This window comes from Pipra filicauda, unplaced genomic scaffold, assembly GCF_003945595.2.
Source record: "Pipra filicauda isolate LSUMZ 115617 unplaced genomic scaffold, ASM394559v2 scaffold47_size6085603_pilon, whole genome shotgun sequence".
Taxonomy (NCBI): domain Eukaryota; kingdom Metazoa; phylum Chordata; class Aves; order Passeriformes; family Pipridae; genus Pipra; species Pipra filicauda.
In genome coordinates, this window is record NW_024104620.1 from 4,615,033 (window position 1) to 4,640,372 (window position 25,340).

A 25,340-nucleotide genomic window follows, 5' to 3' on the forward strand; every position below is an offset into this window, starting at 1 on the left:
CCTGAATGTTGGTTTGTTACCCATCCAAAGGTAGATTCCTTTGGGTGCTGTGAATGAGAAGTACAGAGCAGACTGAAAATGGCAATATCTTTTCTTCACTCAGGCATTGAAAAGCACGTTGGGATTCCCCCTGATCCGGTTTGAGGATGCTGTGATTAACCTGGATCCCTTCACCAGGGTCCATCCCTATGAAACTCAGGAGTTCATCATTAATGACATTCTGAAACACTTCCAGGAGGTAAATGTCATGGATTGTATTGTGGCACAGGTTGAACTTCTCTGGATTTGGGAGTTCTCCACTGAGGGTGTGGGAGCTCTTCCCTGACTATTAAGTGTTAGTGCTGTGTTGCTTCTTTGGCATATGGAGTAGTAGTATCACGTGTTTCTAAGAATATACTACATTTTAAGATCAAACTAGGGTTGATCTTACTGGTATTTGTGTGTCCATTTCTCCAGTAAAACTACCTGGGTTGTTTTATGCTTCTGTTGTGGATGGGATATTTTATCTTTTAATCAACCTTGCTGGTGTTAATGTGATTCATAAGTGATATTTCATTCTTCCTCTTGATTTTTACAGGAGCTGCTCAGTCAGGCAGCAAGGATCCTGGGTTCTGTGGATTTCCTTGGCAACCCCATGGGTCTGTTGAATGATTTTTCAGAAGGTGTTACTGGCCTTATAAAATATGGCAACGTGGGTGGGCTCATCAGGAACGTCACACACGGAGTATCCAACTCTGCTGCAAAGGTAATAATTGTGATATTAAAGTTGGCTACAGCAATGAGCAAAAAATAGTCAGGCAAGAAGTCAAATAGAATCACTGACCATGTTTCAATTGCCTTATGTCCTGTTTGTTTTGTGAAAATAGTGTTTGAAGTGTAGATTTTCTTTTCTTAAATGTTTTTTATACACATCTGAGAGATGCCAGAGACAGGAGTCAGTGACCCACTCAAGGCCTTATTATTGCTATTTATACACATACTTTGCAGATTGAATGCAGGAGTTAACAGAGTGAGAACTAAAAAGTTGCTCAAGTGTGGCCTCATCTCCCAAGTACAAATGAACAAAGTTGTATTATATTATGTATATAATCTACACAGAGAAGAGAGCATTAGAGAAAGGTGGAGTATTAAGGGATTATTTAGTGTATCAGGAGTTGCTAGCTCTTCTTTTTGGGAAGTGCTTAAGCTGATGTGAATAGCAATTATTATGCTGACACTTGAGGTTTGGGGTCTTTTATGCCACATAGCAACAAACTAAGGAATTCCTAGATTGCTTTGAATTTATCTTTAGTTTAATTCCAAAGTCTCTGCATGGTGAACATTCTTTTGTCCTTCCTGATAACAACTGGGAGAATTCAATTATATCAGTGGAAATAACTCTCTTTAGTGCCTGAGACAGGGAAGATCTGAGGCAGCAATGAGAAATAGGAGCATTTTGGATCATGGTCGGTTCTGTCCTTGATACTGAGCAAACATATGTCCTTGAAATGTTTTTATTACATATATGGTGTGTCAGCATGAACTGCTTTGTGGGCAGAACTGGAGCAATGCTTTCTTCCCATAAGGATGTGTTGTTAAAATTTGGTTTGGGAAAAATACTTTACTTTCTGTTATTTTCATTTTCCAACCTGGTAAGTTTGTACACGTGCACTGTAATGGTTTGTCCTTTCACAACCTTATTTGTATAGAAGGAAAGCCACTTTTTTCCCCTAAAAGTAACTCAGAAGATGTGAAATGTAGAGTCTGGATAATTACAGACAGCTCAAGACTAGCATTACCAAACTCAGCCCATCACCAAGTGCAGAGCTGGAACTAACCCAGGGAGCTGAACCAAGAGCAAAGATGACATGCACCTTATCTAATTCTCATTAGCCAATTTGGGAGAATTTCAAGAAATTCAGACAAAACACCATGTTGATATTCCTGTCTTAATCCCCTACTTGGTAATTCTGTAATTAACAGCACTGCAAATACAGGCTTGTCCAGGCAGTGTGGTAGAAGCTCCTGGAAGGCAGCTGTTTCCATCTGCTTTTGTCCATCCTTTCTCCTTGTGGTTGTAGTCTCTGGTGACCCATCCACTCCACCCAATAGAGTGTGTTTCTTTAGAGTTTCCTTTCTATAAAGTGTTGTTTCCTCATCTCAGTCACATCTGCAGCAACAGTCCCATAAATCTTCCTTTAAAAGGCACGAGCCTTCCTCTGTTTCCCACAAGGGCAAGGTCATTCTTTGAACTTCGGAGTCATTTGTAACCAAGGGGTTTGTGAAGGAAGATTTTCAAAGGCAGAAGGGCAGTTGGATGCTGAACTCCTTTCAAAATTCAACAGGAGCTGAGTGCCTGCTTCCCATTTATACCTTTGAAAGTCACCCCATGTACTGTTTATCTGCCTTCCCAGGTATTTTTTTCCTTCTCCTTGGTACATCCAAAATGTCTCTGTGATGCAAGTCTCACACAGTGCTCTTTTAAAACCTTTTTTAGTGGTTTATATATTTGTCCTTTCAGAACAAGGAGAGAATTATATCCTTTAGGAAGGCTTAATAGTACTTTATGGAGCTCCTTGATTACTCCTCCTTCCAAAGGTTGGATTTTAATTCTGCTACATAGAAGACAGTGGTAAAAAGGCTCAGATAGTCAGGATGAATTCTTCCTAATGTGTTGCACTGCTTTTAAAAATCTGCTAGAAAACTAAGCCAGGAATGTCCAAGTGATAAAAAATTGGCATTTCAAGTATAGTTTTTAGAACTTTTGTCCTTTCTGTTCTACTTGTATAAGTCTTATGAGTGTGTCTGAGATATGTAAAATATTGGTAAGGAAAATAATGTGGAGAGAAAAAATAATTTGAATTGCCCAAGAGAAACAGGACTGAAACAACAGCTCATTTTCATCTTGCTCTGGGTGCTCTCTGTAGGGAAGGTATTTTCAAGTATATTTTTACTGCATAAATTTTCACCTGATCTGGAGGTGCCACAGAGGGGCCTCGTCTTTGCAGCTTATTCTGTGGAGCTGGTAACTAAAGCAGCCAAAACCAGAGGAGCCTGTTCTGCCAAGGAACTGAGGGCTGGGAAAAATCCCCCTTTTGGTTGTTAGAGTACCTGACTTATGAAGTGTCTAAAATAAAAACCTATCCTGGATTTTAAGATGAGTTAGGTATTACGGTGTGAGTAGATAGATAAACAGAGAGTAATACTGTAATCATTGCTTTAAAAGTAACACTGCTCGACTGCAGCAAGAAGTAAGTATTGGAGTTGTATCTGGTTTTGTCATTTTATTGCTTTTCTATTTTATAGTTGTGCTGATTATCCCTGTAATGGCTTTTCCATGCATTTCAGAGCACGCAGTGGGTAATGCCTTCTTTCAAGTGGAGAGCTGCAGTGTATTTAAATTGGCACAAAACCTTAGGTTAAATAAAGTTCACTACAGACAGTTTTGTAGTTTTTATCCCTTGGAGACTCCGAGTTCTGTATTTTAAAAAGTTCTTTGATCCTAAATATAGACACCTGAGGGAATTTCATTCCCTCTGAATGGAGCCTTCTATAGTTGCCATATGCGTAGAAATGTCTCACATTCTTGGCATCCACACTTTTTTTTTATTTCTCCCGTTAGGCAGGATAGGACTAAATCCTGAATTATTCCTGTTTCAGAGGTGTTTCAATTAGAAATGAATACTGAACACTGAATTAGCATCTGAACAAAACTGTGTTCTCCAAATGGAAAATGTAGTGTGGTTGTATCTCTCAGTGGCAAATAGGTGTTATGATGACACAGTGAAATTCCTGGAAAGATTCATCAACTTGTCAATACTGTATTCAATTTGCCTGATTTCTTTCCACCCCTCCAAGGAATTCTGTTATCTTTTATGAATTATGAGCACATGTTATGACTCTGAGGTTAGGCTTTATTTCTGGATATATATATATATATATAGGATGGAAATAATTGTTGTGTCCCTCCCTTCCTCCTGAGAAAAAGAACTCAATGAACTTCTTGAAAGAGCTTAATTTTCATATTGAACTTTGAAGTTTCCAGTGAGAAGTTTAATTAGGCTTCTTAAGGAAAGGTAAGCCATCAGCCAGAGTTTCCCTGTTAGGTTTTTGGGAAGTGTGCAGGATTCTGGAAGGCTTCCTGAGGCTTGGGAGCAGGCACCTGAGATGCCAAAACTTACCTAGAGAAGAGTTGCAACAAATTGCATTGTTTGTTTTCTTTTATGGCTGAGGAAGAGGCACAAATGAACTTCTGCCCTGGACTTTCATTCCATACATTTATTTTAATTCATTTCAGAGTAATGGGCAGAGGTGTGTCAGTGTTTAACAGGGATAGGGAAAGAGGTGAGGTGTTGCAACCAGGTAAGAAAAGACAAGTAAGGATGCAAATATTGCTCCAGGTGAGGGTTTTGACGTGGAATCAGTTGTAGAACAGGAGCATAAAAGCAACACAAAGGGAAATAAGAGTTTTAACCCTCATTGTAGGATAAATCAAAGCAGAACCTCAAGTGGTTGGCAGTGACAGGAAAATAAAGATAACTGAATGGAAAATGAAGAGGAAGTAATAAAAGGGTTATTTAAAAACAAATCATGAACAAGTGTTTGACTTGCATGAATGTTAACTTTAACAAAGCTGGCAGTAAATAAGATGAGAAGTGGCTGTAGCAGAGCACAGAATGGAGGTGCAGTCTGTGCAGGTTCTACCCAGAAACAGATGGAAATGTTTCTAATGGTTCCCTTTTGTTTAAATTTCCTTAGTTTATGTAACCAACCACTCCTGTTTGATACCATTCAGAAGCAAGAACAACTGGCATCCTCCCATCTTTGGAGTCACTGGGGTTCAGCTCTAGCAGTATTAGCTCAAAATGCCATGGGAGTAGCTTAAAATCAAATCATATCTTAGTGGCAGGGAACCTGAGAAAGAAAGAAATGGTGGTGTTTTCCTCAGGAGGGTATTAAACAAGATAGTCAACTGATAATGCAGAAAGATCATGGTGACATTCGGGTTCTGAGTTTCCTACCATTCTGTATTTTCACCATTTTCCTTTGATTCCCTGCTCTTCTGTTCAAGTGGTGACAGCAGAATATGTGTGATCACTGGCAGTCTCATGCTGGATGAAAGTGAGGAAGGCTGGAATACCTGTCATCTTTCTGGGCAACTGTACAGATTAGAATTTTGGGTTTTTTCTTTGGGAAAGCTGACAGTCATCCTTTACAGGGGTAGTTGAGGTATTGAAGTCATGGGATTTAGCAGCAGCTGCCATGGCTTTTCTATTCCTAGAAGCGATTTATTCAGTTTGGGTCAAATGTAGGTATTTCTGTGTTTTCTTCAGTATAATCCTAAGAATTTTCTCCTTGTGTCTTCCCCACTGTAGCACAGGGGCTCCTGCAGCTTGTCCAGCACCTCATCTTCAGTTTAACTTGCATTTCATTCACAGATGAGCAGTTCATGTGCAGGTTTGAGTGCTGAGCAGTGAGAATCTGTATCAAAATGTGCAGATCATGAGATGGAAAGAAACTGAAATTCCCAGGCAGAAATGTTAAGTACTTGGAGGAATATTATACATGAGGCCATTTCCCCATTTCCTGCCAGTTTGAAAAGACACCAAGTTTTATGGCCAATTAGTGACAATCAAAAGCCATGGAAAGTGTCAGTTTTAATGTGCAGAACATCTGGTATCTGCCATCAGTATCTTTGAAAAAGGTTTTGGGATAAAGGATCATCCTTGAGAAGTTTGAAGTATTATTTTGTTCTTCCTGTTTTTAATTTGTACCATGGGATAAAATGTGTGTGGCCAGCATCCAGGTTGAAAGTTTTCTTCACAGTTTGGGTTAAATTCACCCTTTCTTCTACAAAGCTTCTTGCACAAAGTGTTTGTGAACATGCTTTGACTCCAGTGGAGACATGGGCATGGGTAGATCAGACAGAAATGCTGATGTTTCCTGTGAGAAGAACTGGTTTGATCTGGACTTGATGTCCTAAATGGGCCCATTCAGAATCCAACTGACACATTGGTGCAGCTTTCAATGAGCCTTTTCCAGGAGAAATTACTCAGTTGATAACAAGGATTATTCAGTGATGCAGCAACTGCAGACGGGGGGATGCTCAGCTGGATAGAGGAATGTACAGGTGACCATTTGCAAATAAAAAAAAAGGGGGGGATTAGAGAGCTTGAAAGTTTTTCACCTGCTCTAGACTTCATTTTGAAGGGTTTTACCAGCTGAATTTCTTGCTAAATAAAATACAGTGTTCCTGTTTTGCTGACTCATTGGAGAATTAAGGGAGAAAAGAAGCATTTAAAATGAGGTATGCAAAGTGCTGCCAAATCAAACTGTGACACTGGAAATAAGCATTTATCATAGAGATGAAATGAAATTTGATCTTAACCTTCAGTTTTTGAGTTAGCATGTCATGAAGACAGGCACATCTGTCCCATATATCACCATTAGCATCTGAAGGAGAAAAAATGGGGTGTGGGTTTGAAATTAATGAGTTCAGTCTTGACAAAAGGCTGACTGCACCTCCCTACTGTGTATTTAAAGTTATAAAGTTATAAAGCTGTGTAGAAAATGATAAATAATACAGCCTTCAACTTGAAATTCCTTGGCTGTGTATCCCTGAGAAGAGAAAATAGTGTTTCTGTGTCCATGGGTGATGGCCAAGCTGTACCAAGAGATCACTGGGATCAGGTCAGCAGATCCAAACCCATCAGAGTTGTTCACCATTTACACATACACATGATGGCAGGTCCAGTTCACGAGCTTGCATCAGGTGTCCTTCAAAAATCAAGAGGAACGTGGAAAACCTGTTGATTTTTAAGTGGGAGGTTCTTTCAGATCCCAAGTGTGGTCACAGGTGACCATGGCAGAAAAGGAAAGTGGCTGGAGAGAGACCGACTGCTGGGGTTGGTGCTGATGGAAATGCCCCTGGAAATCCCAATCAGCAGAGCTGGGGGAGATGATGTTGAACCCCAAACCTCACGTGCCCCCTCTGAGTACACTGTTGCTATGTATTAACTCGGGGCACTGGAGCTCTTCGGGCTCTTTCTCGGGTTTTCAGTACATGGAGGGGTTTTAAGGAGGGGGGCGAAGGAGGGCAAATAATTCCATCCCCCAAAAAATAAACAAACAGGAAGACCTTAAAGCTCGGTAAGAGTTGAGGCTGGGGGGAGGGGAATTATCTGTTAAGGGTATTAGTTGTTTAATAAAGCGCAGTTGTCCTCCAGATGAACCCGCCAGTGACTCTGCAATTGGGGTCATTCCAAGTTCATGCTGTGGACTTTTGACTGCCTTCTGTGTCTGTGAAAACAGCCGGCGGTTCCTGCAGGGATCACTCAGTCAGCCCTGTAACACAAAACTATTGCCAGCGGGCACCTGCTGCTGCTGCTTCCCAGGAGGTCCCGCAGGGAAGCGCCCCAACTCATCAGGCATCCGCGGGATGGGAACAGCGGGGCTCCCCTGGGATACCCGGCTAATCAGGCTCCTCACAGCCTCCCATCAGGGGGCTTCCCATTACCGCCAGCACGCCCTTGTCAGGAGGCATTAGGAAGCCCAGTTAACGATGGGATGTGAGCTAATTAAAGCCCCTTTACTTTGGGCGTGTGACATAAATAGGGGTGGGGAATGCTGCGGGGAATCTCAAGGAACATGTTTGTTCAGTGGGAAAAGCCGGCGGCTCCTCGTGGTTGTCGGTAATTTGGAGAGGGTCAAAGTTTATGTTGCTCTGAAAATGAGAAGCTGATTATCGCTTTTTGCTGATTTAGTATTTTCTAAATTAAGAGTGTGTCGGTTCTATTCATAGTGCCAGGACACATTTCCCTCTGCACACTTTGGCTTGGTTAGAAATGTGTTTGGGGCTCAGCCTGAACTGCCCTTTCTGGTTAGGACTGGATTAAACAGTTGACCTGGGGATGTGCTGATGTGCAAAGGAAAGGATAAAAGTCTAGAGCATGTAAATTTAACTGAATTCACAAACTTTCCTGCTAAAATACCCCAAGTAATTCTTAAGAGACTGACTGAAGCCGTGGAAAAAGTATTTTGTGGAACAGCTTCAGACCAGGAGGCCTTTGAAACCTGACAAATAAACACCTGCTACTTTTTCAAATACTTAAAGCATTTCACTTTTTACTCCCAGTATAATGCACCAGTGACCACAAAGATGGGAAAGGAGGAAGCTGTGGTGTCTGTCTACTTACTGGAGTCCAGTTTGTAAAATGAAATATGTAGTGCTTCCATCCCATAACAGTGCATGTGATGGGTCCCTTCCAATTCAGCACGTTCTATGATTCTTTTCTATGATCTGTTGATGAGCAAAGAAGCTGCTCTAAAAGTTATTTTTATGGTGGATCACAGAAGTGAGACAGTGCAGTAAAAGCAGGAGAACTTAGGCTGCAGATTTTACTAGACAACTTTATCTGTCCCACTGCACCCCAGTCCTTGTGTATATCTCAAATACTGCAGGGCTTTTTTCCTTTTTACACTTTCCAAAGAATAGCAGCAAGATTTGAGGATGGCTGACTGCTCTCTACAGCTTTGTTTTGAACCACAAATCCTAGCAGCATGTATATATGTTTCCTTAGCCTAGAACACATACACTGGGAAGGGGTTTGCCTCCTTAGAGCCAAATAAGTGCTTCATTTTGAACTGTTGTAATTTACTGTCAGAAGTCAGTGTAAAAATTGGCTTCCTCTAAAATACCTTGAACAGGTTGTAGAGTTGCAGGAAATAAAGGTGATTTTTAATGATATTGCTACAAGGCACATGATCACAAGAGATTGGACTCCTTTCTAAATGAGTTCTGCAAAGCAAAGATGAGAACTGAATAAACTCTGTGATTTCTGTTTTAAATGCAGTTCATTTTGAGGTTTGCACAGAAGTTGTAACTGATCTATATTTAATTTCATCACTTTCTCCCTTAGCATTCCATCTTGGAATGTTCTGCTTTGCTCAGTCAATAATATTTGTAAATGTACCGTTCTCTGATGCTAGAATTACAATGGAATGTTTGGACTCAAGTCATAATTGTGTATTTATCCTTTTGGGATGTCCTTAGAGAACCAGGCAGTGCCAAGAGCTTAAAAAGACTTTAAAAGATTACTTAGACCTTATTTCCATGCTGTGTGCTTCATGCATCTGGCTTAGAGGGAACAAGCAGTCCAAAGTCGAGTTTTCATTTGCTTTGAATTCTTCTTGTGCCCCATAAGCCTTATTGTTTGGCACCAGCTTTGGTTCACAAACACTGGTTTTGTTTTTCTTCTGTTGCTTGAAACAGCAAGGGATACACAGTCCCTGCTAAAGGTTTTGTGGCAAAACTGCCTTAATTAATGGACCTTTAAAAAGAAAAACAAACACACCAAATAACCCAAAACACGAGCAGATTAGTTTTTTGTACAGACACTATTTCCTCTGCTTTTGCAGATCATGGTGGATACTTAATATTGATGGGTGACACTGTGTAAATGTAAAACAAGAAATGATGAATCACTGATTTACTTCAGCCTGCAGAGGAGGTTGAGGCCAGCATGCCCCAGGCTCGCAGAAGTGTAATAACATCTTCAATAACTGTGAAGTGCTGAGAGTGGTTTACATGCTTTTCCAAAGATAGTGGGCACAGTAGCATAACGTCCTGGGATTTGGAGGAAAATGTCATATTTCACCCTCCTCTGGAGGATCAGTTTGTGTTACACCATGTAGGCTTAAGTGCAGTGGGGAATGTTTTCTGCTTGCAGCATGTGACCAGTTGGTATATTCACATCATGACCTAGTGTGGGATGAAAGCCAGGGATCCACGTATCTTTACAGAGTAGACCTGGAAGAAATGATCTGTAGGGGGGAAATGCAGGAAGTACCATCTGCTTTGGGGACACAAAGGGTCAGGGGAGACAGAGGGTATCTGTGAATGAAGGTGGGTGGATGCTCAGCTGACTGGGGCTTTTTGGAGGGGCTCTCCTTCTGTCCAGGCATGATGGATAAAACAAAGCATTAAACAATGCATATTGATGCTAAGTTGAAGTATTTTCAGTACCTAAAGTGACAGAACTTTTAGTCAGTAGTGCCAGTCAGAAGGCTCCTACTTGGCTCTGTTGGGAGATGCCAAGTTGACAAGTGAAATCCCCATTTCTCCCACATGCCTGGTGCAGACTGGCTTCCTTCAGTGCCACCTGGGTGCCTTCTGGGTTGGAAATGAGTAACTGCACTTAGCTGAGACTGATGTGCCCTGCTGCAGTTCTGTTTCAAGGCAAAGGATGCCTGAGATGGGGAAAATGCAGAGATAAAAGACCAAGTGACTAATTTATTTTGTTCATCTGCAAGCAGACAAAGAGCTCGTTATGAAAATTAGGATGGGGGGGCTGATTTTTAGAAGCCACTTGATTAGTTTTGTGTTTGTTCCACAGACTGTTGTGTTTAGTTATGTTGGCATTTACATGGGCTTGAGGAGGCTTTGAAGTTATCAGGTCACACCTTATTAACAAAAGCTGAGGAGGACAAGGGTGGGTCACACTTTTGGTGTCACCTTTGTTTATCTGGAGACTGTTTTCTGTGTGACCCGGTTAACAGCTCAGTAAGGACCATCTCTGCCCTTCCACCAGTCTCAATATCTCAGCCTTAATGTCTAATATTGCACTTCCCAAAGGAGGCATCCAAAAGCAAGACATTTTGGGGAAAAAGGCAAGTCTGCTTTTGTGCTTTAATGTATTCAGATCTCCCTTAGTCGTTTAAGCTGGACTTAAACTGCCTAAATTTCTGGTGTTTAGTCAAGTTTCTGATCCTGAAGTAACTTGCCACTGCTGAGGAACTTTTTCTTAATACAGTGATTGTCATCTACACAGAGTGGGCAGAGAAGGTGTTGTGCAGGTGTTTGGGGACTTGTGTTGGAACCCTTAATTTTCCTTTTTATATAGGTAGATACAACCCTGTTTACTGAAATAGGCTTCAGAAACCACTTTGGGGAAAGTATTTCTGAGGTGCACAGAAAAGGCAAAAAAAAGTGAAAGAGTTGTGACCCAGCAGCAAATTTCATTCAGGAGGTGGGTATTATATACCTGTACTTCACACCTATAGTGGTATTATGGGATGACAGGTGTGGTTCAGATCAGGAATCAGGATAACACTGACACCACAGGCTGAGTCTTTATTGCAAAGGAGAGTCTAAACCTCAGAGAAATGGTGAGTTGCTCCCTTTCCCTCAGCCCTTAACATCACTAATGCCTGTGAAGTGGGTCCTTGTTTTATCTTCCCTGGTGTTCCAACCTCTAATTGACAAACTCTGGACCACAGAGCAGGAAAGGGTTCAGAAGGGCCTCACTCCCGTGTGCTCACTGAGTAACCCTTGGGTTTGGGTACAAATGGTACAAATGGCAACAAAAGTTTGGCTTCAGTCTTTGTTAAATGAGGCCAGAAAACAAACAGGCCCCAGGGAGGGGGGAGGAGGAGCCACGTCAAAAAGTAATTCAACATGAAGTTCATGTTTTGTAATTAATGTGTGTTGAGTTTAGCTTTTGTCACCTGAGTCAGGGCAAAATGGAAACATTTCATGGTACATTTGGTAAATTAAAATCCTTAAATCGTTGTATTTACAGCTGTAATTCAGTGGTATTCTCTAAATAACACAAACAAAAGTGCCCCTGTTTAACTTTGGCTTTACAGCTAATGGAGAGTTTGACTTTTCAGCTATGTGCATGGGATTTCTTTCCTTTTTCCTCCTTACTAAGAATAATACACTATTATGTTAAACTTCTCTCTGTACACTGAAACAGAATTGTTATTGATGATTAGGTGTCAGATTCTGCTTCACAGAGGAAAGGAAATCTGAGGAAAGACTGGATTATATCCTCTGGGAAAGCTGGGCTAGTGAGGCTGGCCAGTACAGGGGGGCAAGGCTGTAAGGAAGAGACTACCAATTCTGATCAGTATTAATAAGCTGGTATATTCTTGCTGGCTGATTGTCCAATCATGCACTAATATAACTTCTAAAATGTGTTCTGGAAAAATCGTTTTCTAGCCTTGATATATTCCATAATAAGGTTTGAATTTTGAAGGCCTATTGAGCCTTTTAATTTTTATAGCAGCTACTCTAATCCTCTTAAACAAAGTATTTATCCAGAAAAAAAACTAACCTTAAACACATTTCACAGATAGCTTCAGGTTGGTTTGTATTTCTAGACTAATTAAAAAAAAAAAATCTACATTAAGTTCAAAACGAGGTCAAGAAGTAATTCAGTCTCTGATCACCATGTTCTGTTTAGTGTCCATATGATCAAGTCACAAGAAAGGTCATGGGATTTCATTTTCATCCCTGTTGTTAAAGTCTACGTGTTTAGATAATTGGAGCCACTGGACTGGTTTGTCTTCGAGCTGGGAAGGAGTATTTCAAACTGGGATGTCGTGTCATTAGTGAAAAAGAAATGCAGCCTTGGCAGAAATGACAGAAAAAGGAGGGGAAGGTCGTCGTGGCATCAGGCACAACGATTGTTTGTCTAGTTCTGTTTTAATCTTCAGTGTATCAGAATTGCACACCAGGGTTTGTTGTCCTCTGGGGCACACCTGAACCACGGAGGGTTTTCCCTTCACTGATGTGGGTGCAGAGGAGATGGTCCATGAAACCAGGGCAGGTCCTTACACAGTTCTGGGACAGTGAAGTCCTTGTTGTGGAGGAGCTGATCCTGCAGGACAGCAGTGACTGCACCACTGCTGCAGCCCCGAGTGTCTCTGACATTCCTGTGGCACCTGGTACCTTCCCCAGCCCCAGTGGAAGACAAAACAAAGCTTTAAATGATCTTTGCTTTGGGGAGGGCACAGAGGATGAAGTTGTTCATTTATTGAAAAGAGATAAGAATGCTGGTGGTAGGTGAGAGTGGTACAGGAGGTGTCCAACTACACATAATCAAAACCCAGCTAGTTTTTGGAGGTTATTCCAGGCAAATGCCTGCTAGGAGTCCTTTCCTATAATAATATCCTGAATACAAGCAAGGTTTCATGTTTTCTGTCTCCTTTTCTTGCCTCCCTCCTTCCACCAGGCTTCTGGTTTCTATCTGATGACGTCAGACTAAGGGTCAGCAGATGACAATAGATCATTTTTATTTGGTGCTTTTTCACTGGCTCTCACACAGCAATGGTCAGAGTTCCCAGAACAAACCCTGCTTGGACATAGCTCTTCTCTTTTATCTGTGAGCATGTCCCAAGTCTTCCCCCACGCTGTTCAGGGGAAGTGTGAGGAGTGAAAATGCTCCACTCACATACTGAGGGTTCCCCCTGGGCTTTTGGTTTGCAGTGTGTGGTACCTGTGGGTGCTTCTCAGGTCCCCTGTGTGTCAGGGGCTGCCCCCTGTGTTGCTAAAAAGAATTTAATTAACTCTTCAAATGTTTCAGTTTCATGATAGGAGTATTTGCCTCGAAGCTTTTCACATATCTTTGCAGAAGAAAAGCTTTATATCTACATAACATTCCTGTGAGGTTTTGAAAGGTTACCCTTGGGTCACTGGCGTTGCTTTTGGTGCATCTTTCAAGGGCTTGGTTTGTTTTGGCTTGACCACTGCACTTGGGCACCTCCTTGGTTGGTGACTGTCACCTCAGGATTTCAGTTGCACAGGCTGATGTAGTTCTGAGGCTTCTTCCTGACAAAAAAGGCTGGACAGACTCTGTCCGTGTAACAAAACGAGTTGTATAAATCTGTATTTCCCAACTAGGATCTGGGGATTTTCTGCAGTGAATCTACATAAGAGAAACCACTTTTGTTCTTTTAATAACAGACAACGTTATTATTATTATTATTATTATTATTATTTTGCAGTTTGCTGGGACCTTGTCAGATGGCTTGGGAAAGACCATGGATAACAGGCATCAGACGGAGCGGGAATACATCCGATACCACGCTGCAACCAGTGGGGAGCACCTGGTGGCTGGAATCCATGGACTTGCACATGGTAACCCTTAGCTGCAGTTTTAACTCATTTCTCTCTTAAAAGTAATGATGGGATTGCAAAGAACAGTGGCTGTTACTGCTGGGGGATTATCTGAAGCCAGGGCAGTGGAGCTGTCAGAGGTTTTATGTTTGAATTTGAGTGGGGGCAGGTTGGGGTGAGGGGATTGTTTGGGTTTAAAGTTGACAGAAACTCCATTTAACAATCAGGTCTTTTCACGTGTAACTGGAAGCTTTTTTCCAAATTATAATGAAATCTCAAAGAGAGTTCCTCCAAAACATCAATTTCTTTGTAAAGGTATAAAACACCCACACAAAAAGTTTTTTTTGAGGGCCAGACATTAAAATTAAAAATGGGTATGGCTGGATTGTGGCTTTCTTATGTTTGCTTTCAGTTCCAGAAACCTGAGTTTCCTTGGAATCAGTACATCAGTTTAAAGTAACATTTCACCAGTTGGGTTATTTTGTGGGTTTTTTTCAGTCTACTAAGAACTAGAGACATGACTTTGTGTAAAAAGCGCTGGACTAGTCTTAATTTGGCCAGAATCTCACATCAATTTAGTTCGTGATTTATCTGTTGAAGAAGGTTAAATCAATACAAGCCAAGTTTAAATCAAATATTTATATTTTGCATCATCTTGACTCAGTTTGTTTAAATGTTATTCTCTTAGTGTAACTGTTGCAGCCTGTGCAAAGCTGAGCTGGCTTTCACTAAAACAGGATCTTTTCTGTGCCGAGAAAAGTCGTTTTGCTTTGGTCATAAAGAGACACTGTAGGTATGAAATGCATCAAGAGAGGTTTCTCTCGTGTTTGCTGTACAGTCTGACATAAATTATATTGGCAGAAGTGGAGGAAGCCTAAAATATGTCGGTCTTTGCTGAACAGTCCATTCTAAAAGCACTTCACTGTGTTGTTTTATCCAGTAATTAGCGTGACTGTTCTAGTCCTCATTCTGTGGCATTTTTAAATGCTTCCCATTCAGCTTTTTAAAAAAGAAAAGAACTGCTAATTCCTACATTTCAACAGACAGGATTTAACCATAAACTATAGTTACTCAAGAGGAGGGATTTAAATAGCTTGGGCTTTTTGAGCTTGGCCGTTGAGGTGCTGCCTGGTCTGTACTCCACTTACAGACCTCAGAGGAGCACCTGGCTGAAAGCTGGACAGGAGAGGCTTGAGCCAGGGCACTAAAAACTGATATTCTAATTAGGGAGATGTGAAATCTGTAAAGTGTGTTCTCAGACACAAGTTCCAAGTCTTTCGAAACCTCAGCAGGTTCTTGACTTCTCAGAGCATTGAGGTTCTTAGGAAGGGAAACGTGCACAGAAATGGCTGTTGGCATCATCACAGCAAAGTCACTTAAAGTGCCAGTTTAAAATAACTGACTTCTTCCAATGGAGAAATGCACTTTTCTATTTGCTGTCTCAAACTGTATAAGTTGTCACCTTATAAGTAACTGCTTTACCTGTGCAATAGATGAAGACAGTGTGTGTAAGTGCAGCTGGAAACAAACCAGTATAAAATATTTTAAAATACACATATTTAGTAATGAATTAAATCTTTGAGGGATATTATGGTCTGTAGGTATGTGTGTGTATGCTACATATACAACAGGTAAAGTTAATTTGGTTTGAAACATGAAATAACAATAAATCATGTAGGCGACAGCATCAGATGGGACTTTTCAGAGGCAATAATTCTGGCCTAACTTGCTGTTCTTGTCTTTGCCAGGTATCATTGGAGGACTGACAAGTGTCATAACTTCCACAGTGGAAGGTGTGAAGACAGAAGGAGGGGTCAGTGGTTTCATATCCGGCCTTGGGAAGGGGCTGGTGGGCACCGTGACCAAACCCGTGGCCGGAGCGCTGGATTTCGCCTCGGAAACGGCTCAGGCAGTGAGGGACACGGCCACCCTGAGCGGCCCCAGGTCAGCAACCACTTCATATTCCCGAGCAGTAATACTGGGAAACTGGGTATTAATACCTGCTGCAGTCTCTGATCTGATTATCTTTCCTCAGGCAAAGCAACAATAATTTAATCAGATTTACCGTGAGCTGTGATCAGTGCTGTGGCCTATTTCATTCCATTTGATTTTGTTTAATAGATGGCATTTGCTGATACTGTAACAAGGGTGAAATTTGCACAGAAGAGCTGCAGCATAAAATAGGAATTATTAAGCTGCAGCATTAGATCAAGCAAAATTTTTAGAATAGCTGTCTGTAATGAGATTAAACTTCTACTGTGGAATCCTCATGCAGAGTTGAAATGAATGCAGAGTTCTTCTCCCTGCTCTACCTCCAACTTCCATTTAACTGTAGAAAAACATCTCTTCAAAGGTTTGAAGAGTTCAGGCATCAACATATTGTCATTATCTTCTCATTTTCATTTTGTACACTAGTTCTCAGTTCTAAGAGGTGTGGCTGGGTGCCCTTCTGTGCCCACGGTTATGTGCTTCCCCATCCTCCCGTGGCTGTGAGGGCTCAGCACATCAAGGCAGATGCTTTGGTTTCTTCCCTGTGGTCAGTTCCAGGCTCTACAAAATAATGATGGTTTTGCTCAAAGTAAAAGTGTGTTGATTAGCACTGACTGTGAGTGTGGCAGAGAAGGGCCAAGTTCTGAAAGGGAACTGCTCTGAGAGAAGAGTCTTTGTGCTCTTTGTGGCTCAGAGTTCACTTGATGTGATAAGTTCTGTTGTGTGTGCATGACATTTCTGTACTGGAGAAGTGAAAGAAAACCCTAAGTGAAGTTGTATTGTCAGAAAGCTTGGAGAAAAATGTTTGCAAAATGTTGGGGTTTCTGCTTGTTTCGTCTTCCCATTTGGCTTTTCCATTTCCTGTGTTTTATTATGCCACTCTTGGAACCCTGAAGGGTCTACACTGGGGATTGAGTAAGGAACAATAAGCTTGATGAGGTGTGAGTGAGGTGTAGGAAGCTTGAAGAATGACCCAAGGTGTGCTTTGCTGTGAAAATGGAAGTGTGTACACGTGTGTCTTACAAAGTTGGTACTTACCCTGATTTGTAAAACCGAGAGGTCAAGGATTACAATTTGGTAAGTGCATTTACATACACAGAATTAAATGAGAACTCCAAGTGCATCCCTGAGAAAACACATCTAGTGTTTCACTTGTACATGTCTTAAATTTGTGACTGTACAGATTGATTGATACCAAGGTGGGGAGAAGCACACCTGGCTGTGCTCTAGCTGAATTTCTGGTTGAGCTCTGGGTTTGCTATAGTTTGTTTCAAGACACACGTATTCTCAAAATTCATGGTTTGACATACTTCTGTGAGACAGTGATGGTGTTATAACAGTTGCCAAACTAGACAACAACTGGGAGAGAGAGGGTGAGAGGCCCTCCAGGCAGCCTGATCTTGGGCTTATGTTTCCTTGGGGACATATTTCCCTGTAACTTCTTAACCATCAATTAAGAGAAGAGGTTAAGACAGATGAGCTGAACCATGTTTTGGTTCCACTAGATTCTGAAATACTGTTGTCACTGAGAAATTATTTTAGTGTCTACACACACCCTGCAGAGTTTCTGACCCAACAACCTTCTACAAGAGGAAAGGAGAAAGAATGGAAAAAAAAAAAACCCAACCTTTCCCAAGGTTACTCAATCACTGCAGTTCTCCAGTCCACAAAAATCTGATCAAAACCTTTCTTGGATAAACAAATGTGCCTGAGAATATGTAGATAATGTGAGAGGGGTGTAAAAAACCCCAGAAAACCCACCTCCACCTATAAGCAACCTCGCGTTCGTGTTTTGTTTGCTGTGGGGGTTTGATGTGCTTATATAATGAAGCAACAGAATGGTTCTTCTGGGGGTTTAAAAAAAAAAACCAAACCCACACAACAAAGGGTTTGTCCTTGTTTCAGGCTGCTGTGCACCACTATCCCCCCGCCGCATTTGTAACTGCTCAAGTATGTGTGGTTTGGAATGAGAGGAGAACAACGTTCCAAACCCAAGCTCCTGGCTCCACTCGAGTGTTCTGCTGGAGCCTGCTGGGCTGGGGAGGCTCTTCCAAGCTCAGCACACAAAAGCAGCCAGCCCTGATGGATGTGAGTGTGTGACAGTGACTGATCTCCAGTGCAGTTTGGAACACTGAGAGTTCCTGAGCGTGGCAGGAGCAGTTTGACCTGACCCTGAGACCGACTCCGTGTGTGCACGTTCCCGGTGCTGGGGCAAGCCTGAGTCAGCCACTTAATTGCAGTTGCATTTAAATGGCAGGATATGTGACTGTAAATTACAGGCCCCTTGCAATTCTCTAATTATGTGGCTGAATTTTAAAAAAAAGCTCTGAATTTCAGCTGCCTGCCTTTGAACCATTGGATGAGGTTTGAGTGGGATGTAGAATTTTAATTGAGGTCGTGGGCTTTCCTAAAAGACGTGCTCTAATTCCAGCAAAGTTCCTGAATGGAACAGAACACTGTGGCTAGGGTTCCTGTGATCAGGCTACATGGACATGAGGCTTTTTGGCCTCAAATGTATGGATTTGTACTGGGACAAGCCATGTGTTGGGAACATGGAGCCAATATGGCTGAGGCACAGACAATGCCTTTAGAGCCTAAGGGGTAATGGGTTTAAAGGATTGAAGATATTTCTTTAAATCTGACTTTAGGCTGGACTGTTTCAAGGCTAATCTTATTAACTTATTATCTAATCATATCATTTATTATGCTTGTTATTTATGAATAAATCTGCCTTAATACCTTTAGTGCAGAGGAGAGCATAAAACAGTTGTTGACAATGCAGCATACATCTAATTTATACACAGTTAATGCCTGTGACTTGATACCTTTTTTGAGTGGGTTTATGTGTTCCAAGTACTCCAGTGTCACATACAAGAGTTCTGATTATTTCCATATTTGTCATATACTGCCAAAAGTCTTAAAGACCAGTTCAAAACAGGAAAGCTGTTGTGTCTCTGGATATGCTCGGAGAGCTCTCGCCTGGAAACGTGTTTTACATCCTAGTGCAGCACAAGTAAAGAACATTTATATTTAGATGTGTGTCTAATCTAACAAGTAGTGCAGGAAACTGTCTTTATGGCTTTCTCTCAGGCTTCTGCCAGGTCAGTGCGAGTTTAAGATTATTCTTGGGCTGTTGCTACAAGGGTTTGTGTTCTTTTCTGAGAGTCACAACATGAAAATTAGAAGTAAGGAGATAACTCCATGACCCCCCCAATTCCAATGAATTCTGTCTGTGAGCTAGACTGTACTAGTAAAGAACATGAGATTGGCAAGCCATTAATGGTCACAGAAAAGTGTTATGTAAATATTTGGTTCTTTTAAATGTACTTCCCCTGGAAAGCAGCAGCCTGTGCTGGTTGTTCCTTTATTCTCCACTTCCAACACACCACTGGGAGATGTGCAGTGAGGTTTCAGAGTTGGAGACAAAGTCAACAGCAGGTGATTCTAAATTAATGTTTTTTGCCTTTGTGCATCCACATCTCTGTTAGCTGTGATTTGTACAGTAAGGTCAAAAGCAGTGGGGTTGAGAGTATCAGTGACAGTGAGAAGTAGAAAATATGGACCTAATTGTATGGAGCAGTAGGTAAAATAAACTGCCAAGAGTCTATTCTCAAGGTTCTCAGGTTTTACTGGTTAATATTGTTTGAACCTCTGCATGTGTCCCAGATTCTGTCCTGACCTTGGACTTGATCTAGATCTGACTTTTAGAGTCTTTACAGCAATATCAGTCACTTATGGGCCACAGTTCAAGGCCACACATCAAGGAGACATTATTCTCCTGGGAAGCCCTTCTTAAGATTTGCTTAAAGCCAGAGAGAAAATACATTTATCACTCTAATCAGTGAATGACTTGAGCAGTGATTTCCTTCATATCCTTTCTTCCTTTTCCCAACAGGATAGCAGGTCTTCCCTATAATCTTGGAGCAGGTTTGTCCCTTTTTCTTGCTCTGGAGCTCTTTCTCTTGCTCTAGCTTGTTTGTCCCAGCCCTTGCACAACTGTAGCCAAAGGCTTTTCCTCAGCATCAGCCCAACCTCCCATCCTCAGTCCCTGTCCAACTGGATCTTATGGGTTTACATTCCTCTGTTACTGTCTGGGTTGTTCCACTGCTTTTATGGAGCAGCTTTGAAATCCCCCCAGTGTGCAGGTTGCCATCAGTGTGGTGTGAAAAGAGAGCCAGGCTGTGCTCTCCAAGCCATCCAGAGCTGTGTTGGCTGCCTTTACTGCCCTATCACATTGCAAATGGATATCTAGTTTTCTGCTTGCTGTTTTCCCAACCCAGGAGGGTTTTTTTTTTAGTGTTTTGTTTTATTTTACTGCTTTTGCAGCTATCTCCTTGTCATTTAATATTTGCCTTCTGGATTATTTTTCCCCAGATGAACCAGGTTGCAATTTTGCAGGTTGAATCCCATTTAATTTCCTGCCATGTTTCTGACCTCTTCAGGTCCTTTAGTACTTCACTGTCCTCACTGGAGTTTTAAACACCTCCTTATTTGTCCTCCAAATTTAGTTTCACATCACTAGATCCTTGAAGTTAAGCAAGCCTGGGTTTTTGTCTGCACATTTTTCAGTACCTCAGTAGATGCTTCTTTTTCTGTGACAAGTATCACCTGCTCAGTGTTCTTCTGTTAAGTTTTATTTTATCACTGGTAACTTGCTGTAGTTCATTTGGAGAACCTGGTACTGTTCTTGAAGTGTCTCCTCTTCACTGTTGATTTACTTACAGTAAATGTGGATTTCCTTGTGGGAGAAGTAGTTCCCCAAACTGCAGCCCTGTGCCTCTTCAGGCACGTTTCACCTCAAAACAGGCTGATTTCATCTCAAAACATCCATTTCTGTATGAAAATGCACCAAAACCTGAAATGATCTCTAAATAAATGAAGCTGCCCTTTAGCATAAACAGAAAGTGTTTCTCTGTTCCCTTTGCCTATTCAAGGAGTGCTTCTATCTGCCATGAGACACTTCTGGCTTGTACTTGTAACCCTGGTTTTCTGTTCTATAGCTCTCTGTAGGAATGTGTTGGGGGTTTTCTTGGTTCTCCCCAGGTTTTACTTTGCAAAGGAATGACTCAGATGAGGGAAGTGCACACGTTTCATGCTGTACATCAAGGAACTAGGAGGGCTTTTTGTCAGAGAGGGCTCGAGTGATTCTTTGCCTGGGAGTGGAATCCTGTCAAGACTGCTTTGCATGCTCACTCTTCTTAAGGGGAAAGTCAACTTCCTCTTAAAGCTCCATGGGAGGAATTCAAGCAGTTGAGACTCGTGGTGACTCTTCTGGAGCTCCTAAAATCAGGAGAACTGAGGATGGAGTGCAGTTCCACCCTGCATTTCACTGCACTTCTGAAGCTCTACATGCTCATACAGTGGCTAATCATAAAGAAGTCAATCTTTAATTAATAAAACTTATTCTTTCAAGAAATAAAAACATAATTTTGAAAGGGATATGACTTTAGAAATAAAGGAGAGTGGAGTTAAACCCAAGAACTTGTGTGTGAGAAAGAAACACAGGGAGCAGGTTTTTCCTCTGTGCCCTCCTCCAGCACTGACAGGCTGGAAATCTCACAGTTTGTTCCCTTTGCCTTCCCCCACTGGAACAAAGAGCTGAAGGACAATTCCTTGGGAGCACAGGCTCTGTTCTTCACAATAAAGCAGAATTTGCAATGCATGACTGAAGGAAATAACTCTGATACATGTAGTTTTCATGGGTTTTTTTTAATCCACAGGATGCAGTAAAAGAAAGATGAACCTTTAAAACGTTGAGTTTGCTTAATCATATTTTATTGCAGAGCCTATAATTCTAAAGCCACATGTATAAAAATGTCAGAGTTTCTAGAACAATACATTGTCCATTGCTTGTGGCCAGCAAAAGTCCAGATGATTTGGAGAATCCAAACTCTGCACTGACATATCCCTCTCCCTTTCCTTTTTAGAGGGTTGAGTGGGATTGGTTTTACAGCAGGTACCAAACTCTTAACACTTTTTTGTGCATTATTGCAAATACCCACTGTATATCTGAATAATTTCACTGTATATCTGAATACCCACTGTATATCTGAATTTCCAGGAGACTATTTCTAAGTGTCTGCAATACCAGAGACCATTTATATTTGGAGCACTCAGTTGTCTAGAGTTGATTGTCTTTGTCCCCTTTTTTGACCTTGACTCAGTTTAACTATTTGGAAGGAGTGGAAGTAAAAACCACAGTGTTTGGACCTACAGCAGCAACATAATCCTTCATTAATATTATATAGATGTGGTTCTTTTCACATCTGCTCTATAGGAATGTTTTTATGTAATAGGAGGTTTAAGGGAAAAATAAGCAATTATGGGTTAGGCAATGTTTAATCATACAGGTCTTACACTTTACATATGTTACACTGATGAGCCTCTGGAGATTATGAGCTAGACTTGGAGTAGCAGGGGCTGAGAGAGGAAAACCTCAGAACAACCCCCTTACCTGTTTGTAAAAAGACCCTTTTCCAAGCCCAGGGGTTCAAGTTGCTGAGGCTGTTCATTGCAGCTCCCTCACATTGTGCCTCTGGGGTTTTGTGCACCCTGCCTTTTAGCAAAGAAGCTGTAGATGGTTTAAATTCCAAAAGGGAGGGCTAAACCTTTAGTTAAGACTTATGTAACTTTTTGCTTTGCTGTGACAGAATGTATTAAACTGAACACAAACCTGGCTTAAGAAAACTGGGTTCACCACTGGTGACACATCTGTTGGCATTAAACAGGGAAGGTTTGTGAGAGACTGGCTGTCATCCTAAATCCCAGCAGCTCTTCTGTGAGGAAGAAGGGTTTCCCATTAAAACATTAGTATTTAACTTGACATTTGAGGGCAGAAAGACACCCTGGATGCTTTCAGACTGTGGTCAAGGGAAGAGAGGCTCTGGAAGGGAATGCTGTGAGGGGAGGACTGATGGAGAAAATGGAAAACATTGACGTGAGCAATGCTGAGGAGTTGCCTGAGCATAAAATGTGAAGTTGTGTTTTTCTTTAGATGTCCATTCATTAATAGCAACAAATAGTTTCATAAAGATAGTGAATGCAGAGTTCTTACTGTGGTGGTCTCCACAACCCCAAAATATTTACCTGTGCCTTGGTAAGTTCATCTCTAAGGGCAGGTGCATTTCCAGCCCTGGGGAAAGGTGCTGCACCCAGCAAGCTGTGCCCAGCCAGGGTTAAACTGCTGCTCAGGCTGGGTTCAGAGCAGACACCAGAGCCAGCCTGATGGCACTGTGGGCACTCACTGCTTTGGAAAAGGTGTGAGTAGTGAGGAAAAGGTGTTGTGTTGTATTAGGCTGGTCTGGTGTGAAAAGAGAGATGGCTGAAAAAGGACATTGTGGTCACAGTACTTGCTCCTTCCAGTGCAACATGTCTGGAGGCCGTGGAGAAGTTTCTTGGGACACACAGACTTTTGCAGTAGGTGACTAATGTTTTCCAGTTTGGTTAAATCCAAGGCACTGTCACGTTGGCCTGGTGTAGTCCATCAGAAATAGAAGTAATTATGAACTTCCTTCTGAAAAGAGCTGATAAATCCTTTGTTGGATTTACCACAGATTTATTCTACTACTTAAACTTAGCGTGACATGAAGCATTTGCTTCACAAAGTGGAATTCTTCCTCAGTGTGCCCACTTCACAGTATTTAGCTGTTAACTCAAAGGAATGCAGCTAGACAGGGAGAAAGTTTTATGTCTTCTGGAAATATTTGTATTTCTAGAGCCTGCATGTTCTGCCTGATTATCTTCTATTTCAGCCAAAGGTTTTGGGTGCCAAGACCAAAAGGGAAAAGGAACACCTTTTAATCTGTTGCATGTTTTCTGGTATTCATGTGGTTCTTAGATCACAGAATCTCTGCTAAAGGATGCTGCTGTCTTGGAGTATTCTGTGTAGCACTTGGGTGGAAACAATTCCAGAGAGCTGCTGATTTAACTAGCCTGCAGTGGTGCCTCCTAAAATAGAATTGGAGAGTCTTTGGAAAAGAAAAGAAATATTATATTCATTCATTAGCATCAGCAGAACCTAGTACAAATTCATCAAAGACTGGGCCATAAATTATTTGCAGTTTCCATTCACAGATCTGCCTGCTCAGAACGAGGTGGGATAAGGTGGGAGCGTCTGCACCTCAGGAAGGAACAAAAGCTTTATCCAAACCAGCTGGAATGTCCTGAGTTCTGCAGAGAACCCGTCGGGCTCGAGCCCCACGACTGACAGACATCTCACCCACATTCTGTGGGTTTTCATGATCTTCTGGCCCATTTTCTAGGATTTTCAGTTCATAAAAATAGCAGGAAGGATGAAACTGGTGTAGTGCAATAGGAGTATGGGATTTGTTTATTTACTCATTTCTAAGGCACAAATGGCAGGAGCTGCTCCCCAGTGTGACCTCCTGGCCTGACACAGCTGCTGCTGGTGCCAGGGGGGTGAAGTCTGGTACAACGGGTCTGGGCCATTCCTGGGAATGTCTTACTAGTCTTGACAGGGATGGAGGTAAGCGTGGATATTTTGTGTGCTGAACAATGAGTCCATGGGCACCTTCTGTTGCCTGCACAACCAGGGAGAGTCCTTTGGGATTTCTGTGTATGGATTTGCTTCTCTTGTGTGGATTTGGAATAGAGTCTGTCGAGTTGTCTTTCCATTTGCCTTCACTCCTGGTGATTTTGCCTTGAGGTTATGTTAAAGGTTTCTGCACATCCTTCAGTTTGTAACCTGCATCAAGAAGTGCCCTTTAATTACCACAGTAATCAGCTTTGAGTAGAGAGTGTCTGAGCATACCCAGAGATGGACTTTTTCCATCCTCAGACCAAATATAAAGATGTAGGAAATACCCATTTTAGACATTTCCAGTCATTTTGTCCCTTACTAGAATTCTTTGCTACATCCTAAATATCAGGGCAGCAGGTCCTCTGAGGTTACTCCCCGTGTTTAAAAACAGTGGAAATATTAAACCGTGCGGCCGGTCAGGTTTGCACTGACAGGTTTTATTTTCAAACCAAGAGATACAGCATTGCTTTAAAACTAATACCACTTCTGAGCAGTGCTTTAAGCCAGCTTAGTCGGGGTTCATATTTATGCAGCAATTACAGGCTTACTTGAAAAGCAGGAGAGCTCAGGGCGAGGTGTGTTCTCAGGGCTGTTTACCTGTTACTAGACAGACTTTTCCCTGTCATTACCGGGAGGTTTTGTGTTCAGTCCCACTCCGGAGCCGGTAGATGGGAGCCCAGGGCCTGCTGGGATGGGGTTTTACACTTGTGCTGTCCTTTTGCCCTTCCCCTGAACTCTTTTCATTTCAGTCATGAGCAAACAGTCAGTGCCTGAACTAACAACCCCGCAATCCTCCAAAGCACGCTCCTTACAGTACCAAACAAAGGGAGGCCCGCGTGGGCCGGCCCAGGCCAAGGAATGCAGCTTCGGGGTTCTGCTCCATAAATTTAACCAGCACGACAAAAAGGAGATAATATGAGCCTTCGTGATGAT

The 25,340-nt window shown here is 41.9% G+C and overlaps 1 protein-coding gene across 1 annotated transcript in view; it reads left to right on the top strand.

Moving 5' to 3' along the window:
* VPS13D (vacuolar protein sorting 13 homolog D) overlaps window positions 1-25,340 on the top strand; it is a 93,159-nt gene that overhangs the window by 55,719 nt on the left and 12,100 nt on the right. The window contains exons 48-51 of the mRNA XM_039386361.1: window positions 104-238; window positions 578-745; window positions 13,768-13,900; window positions 15,628-15,823. Of these exons, the coding sequence (XP_039242295.1) occupies window positions 104-238; window positions 578-745; window positions 13,768-13,900; window positions 15,628-15,823 (632 nt within the window). The remainder of the gene's footprint in view (window positions 1-103; window positions 239-577; window positions 746-13,767; window positions 13,901-15,627; window positions 15,824-25,340) is intronic.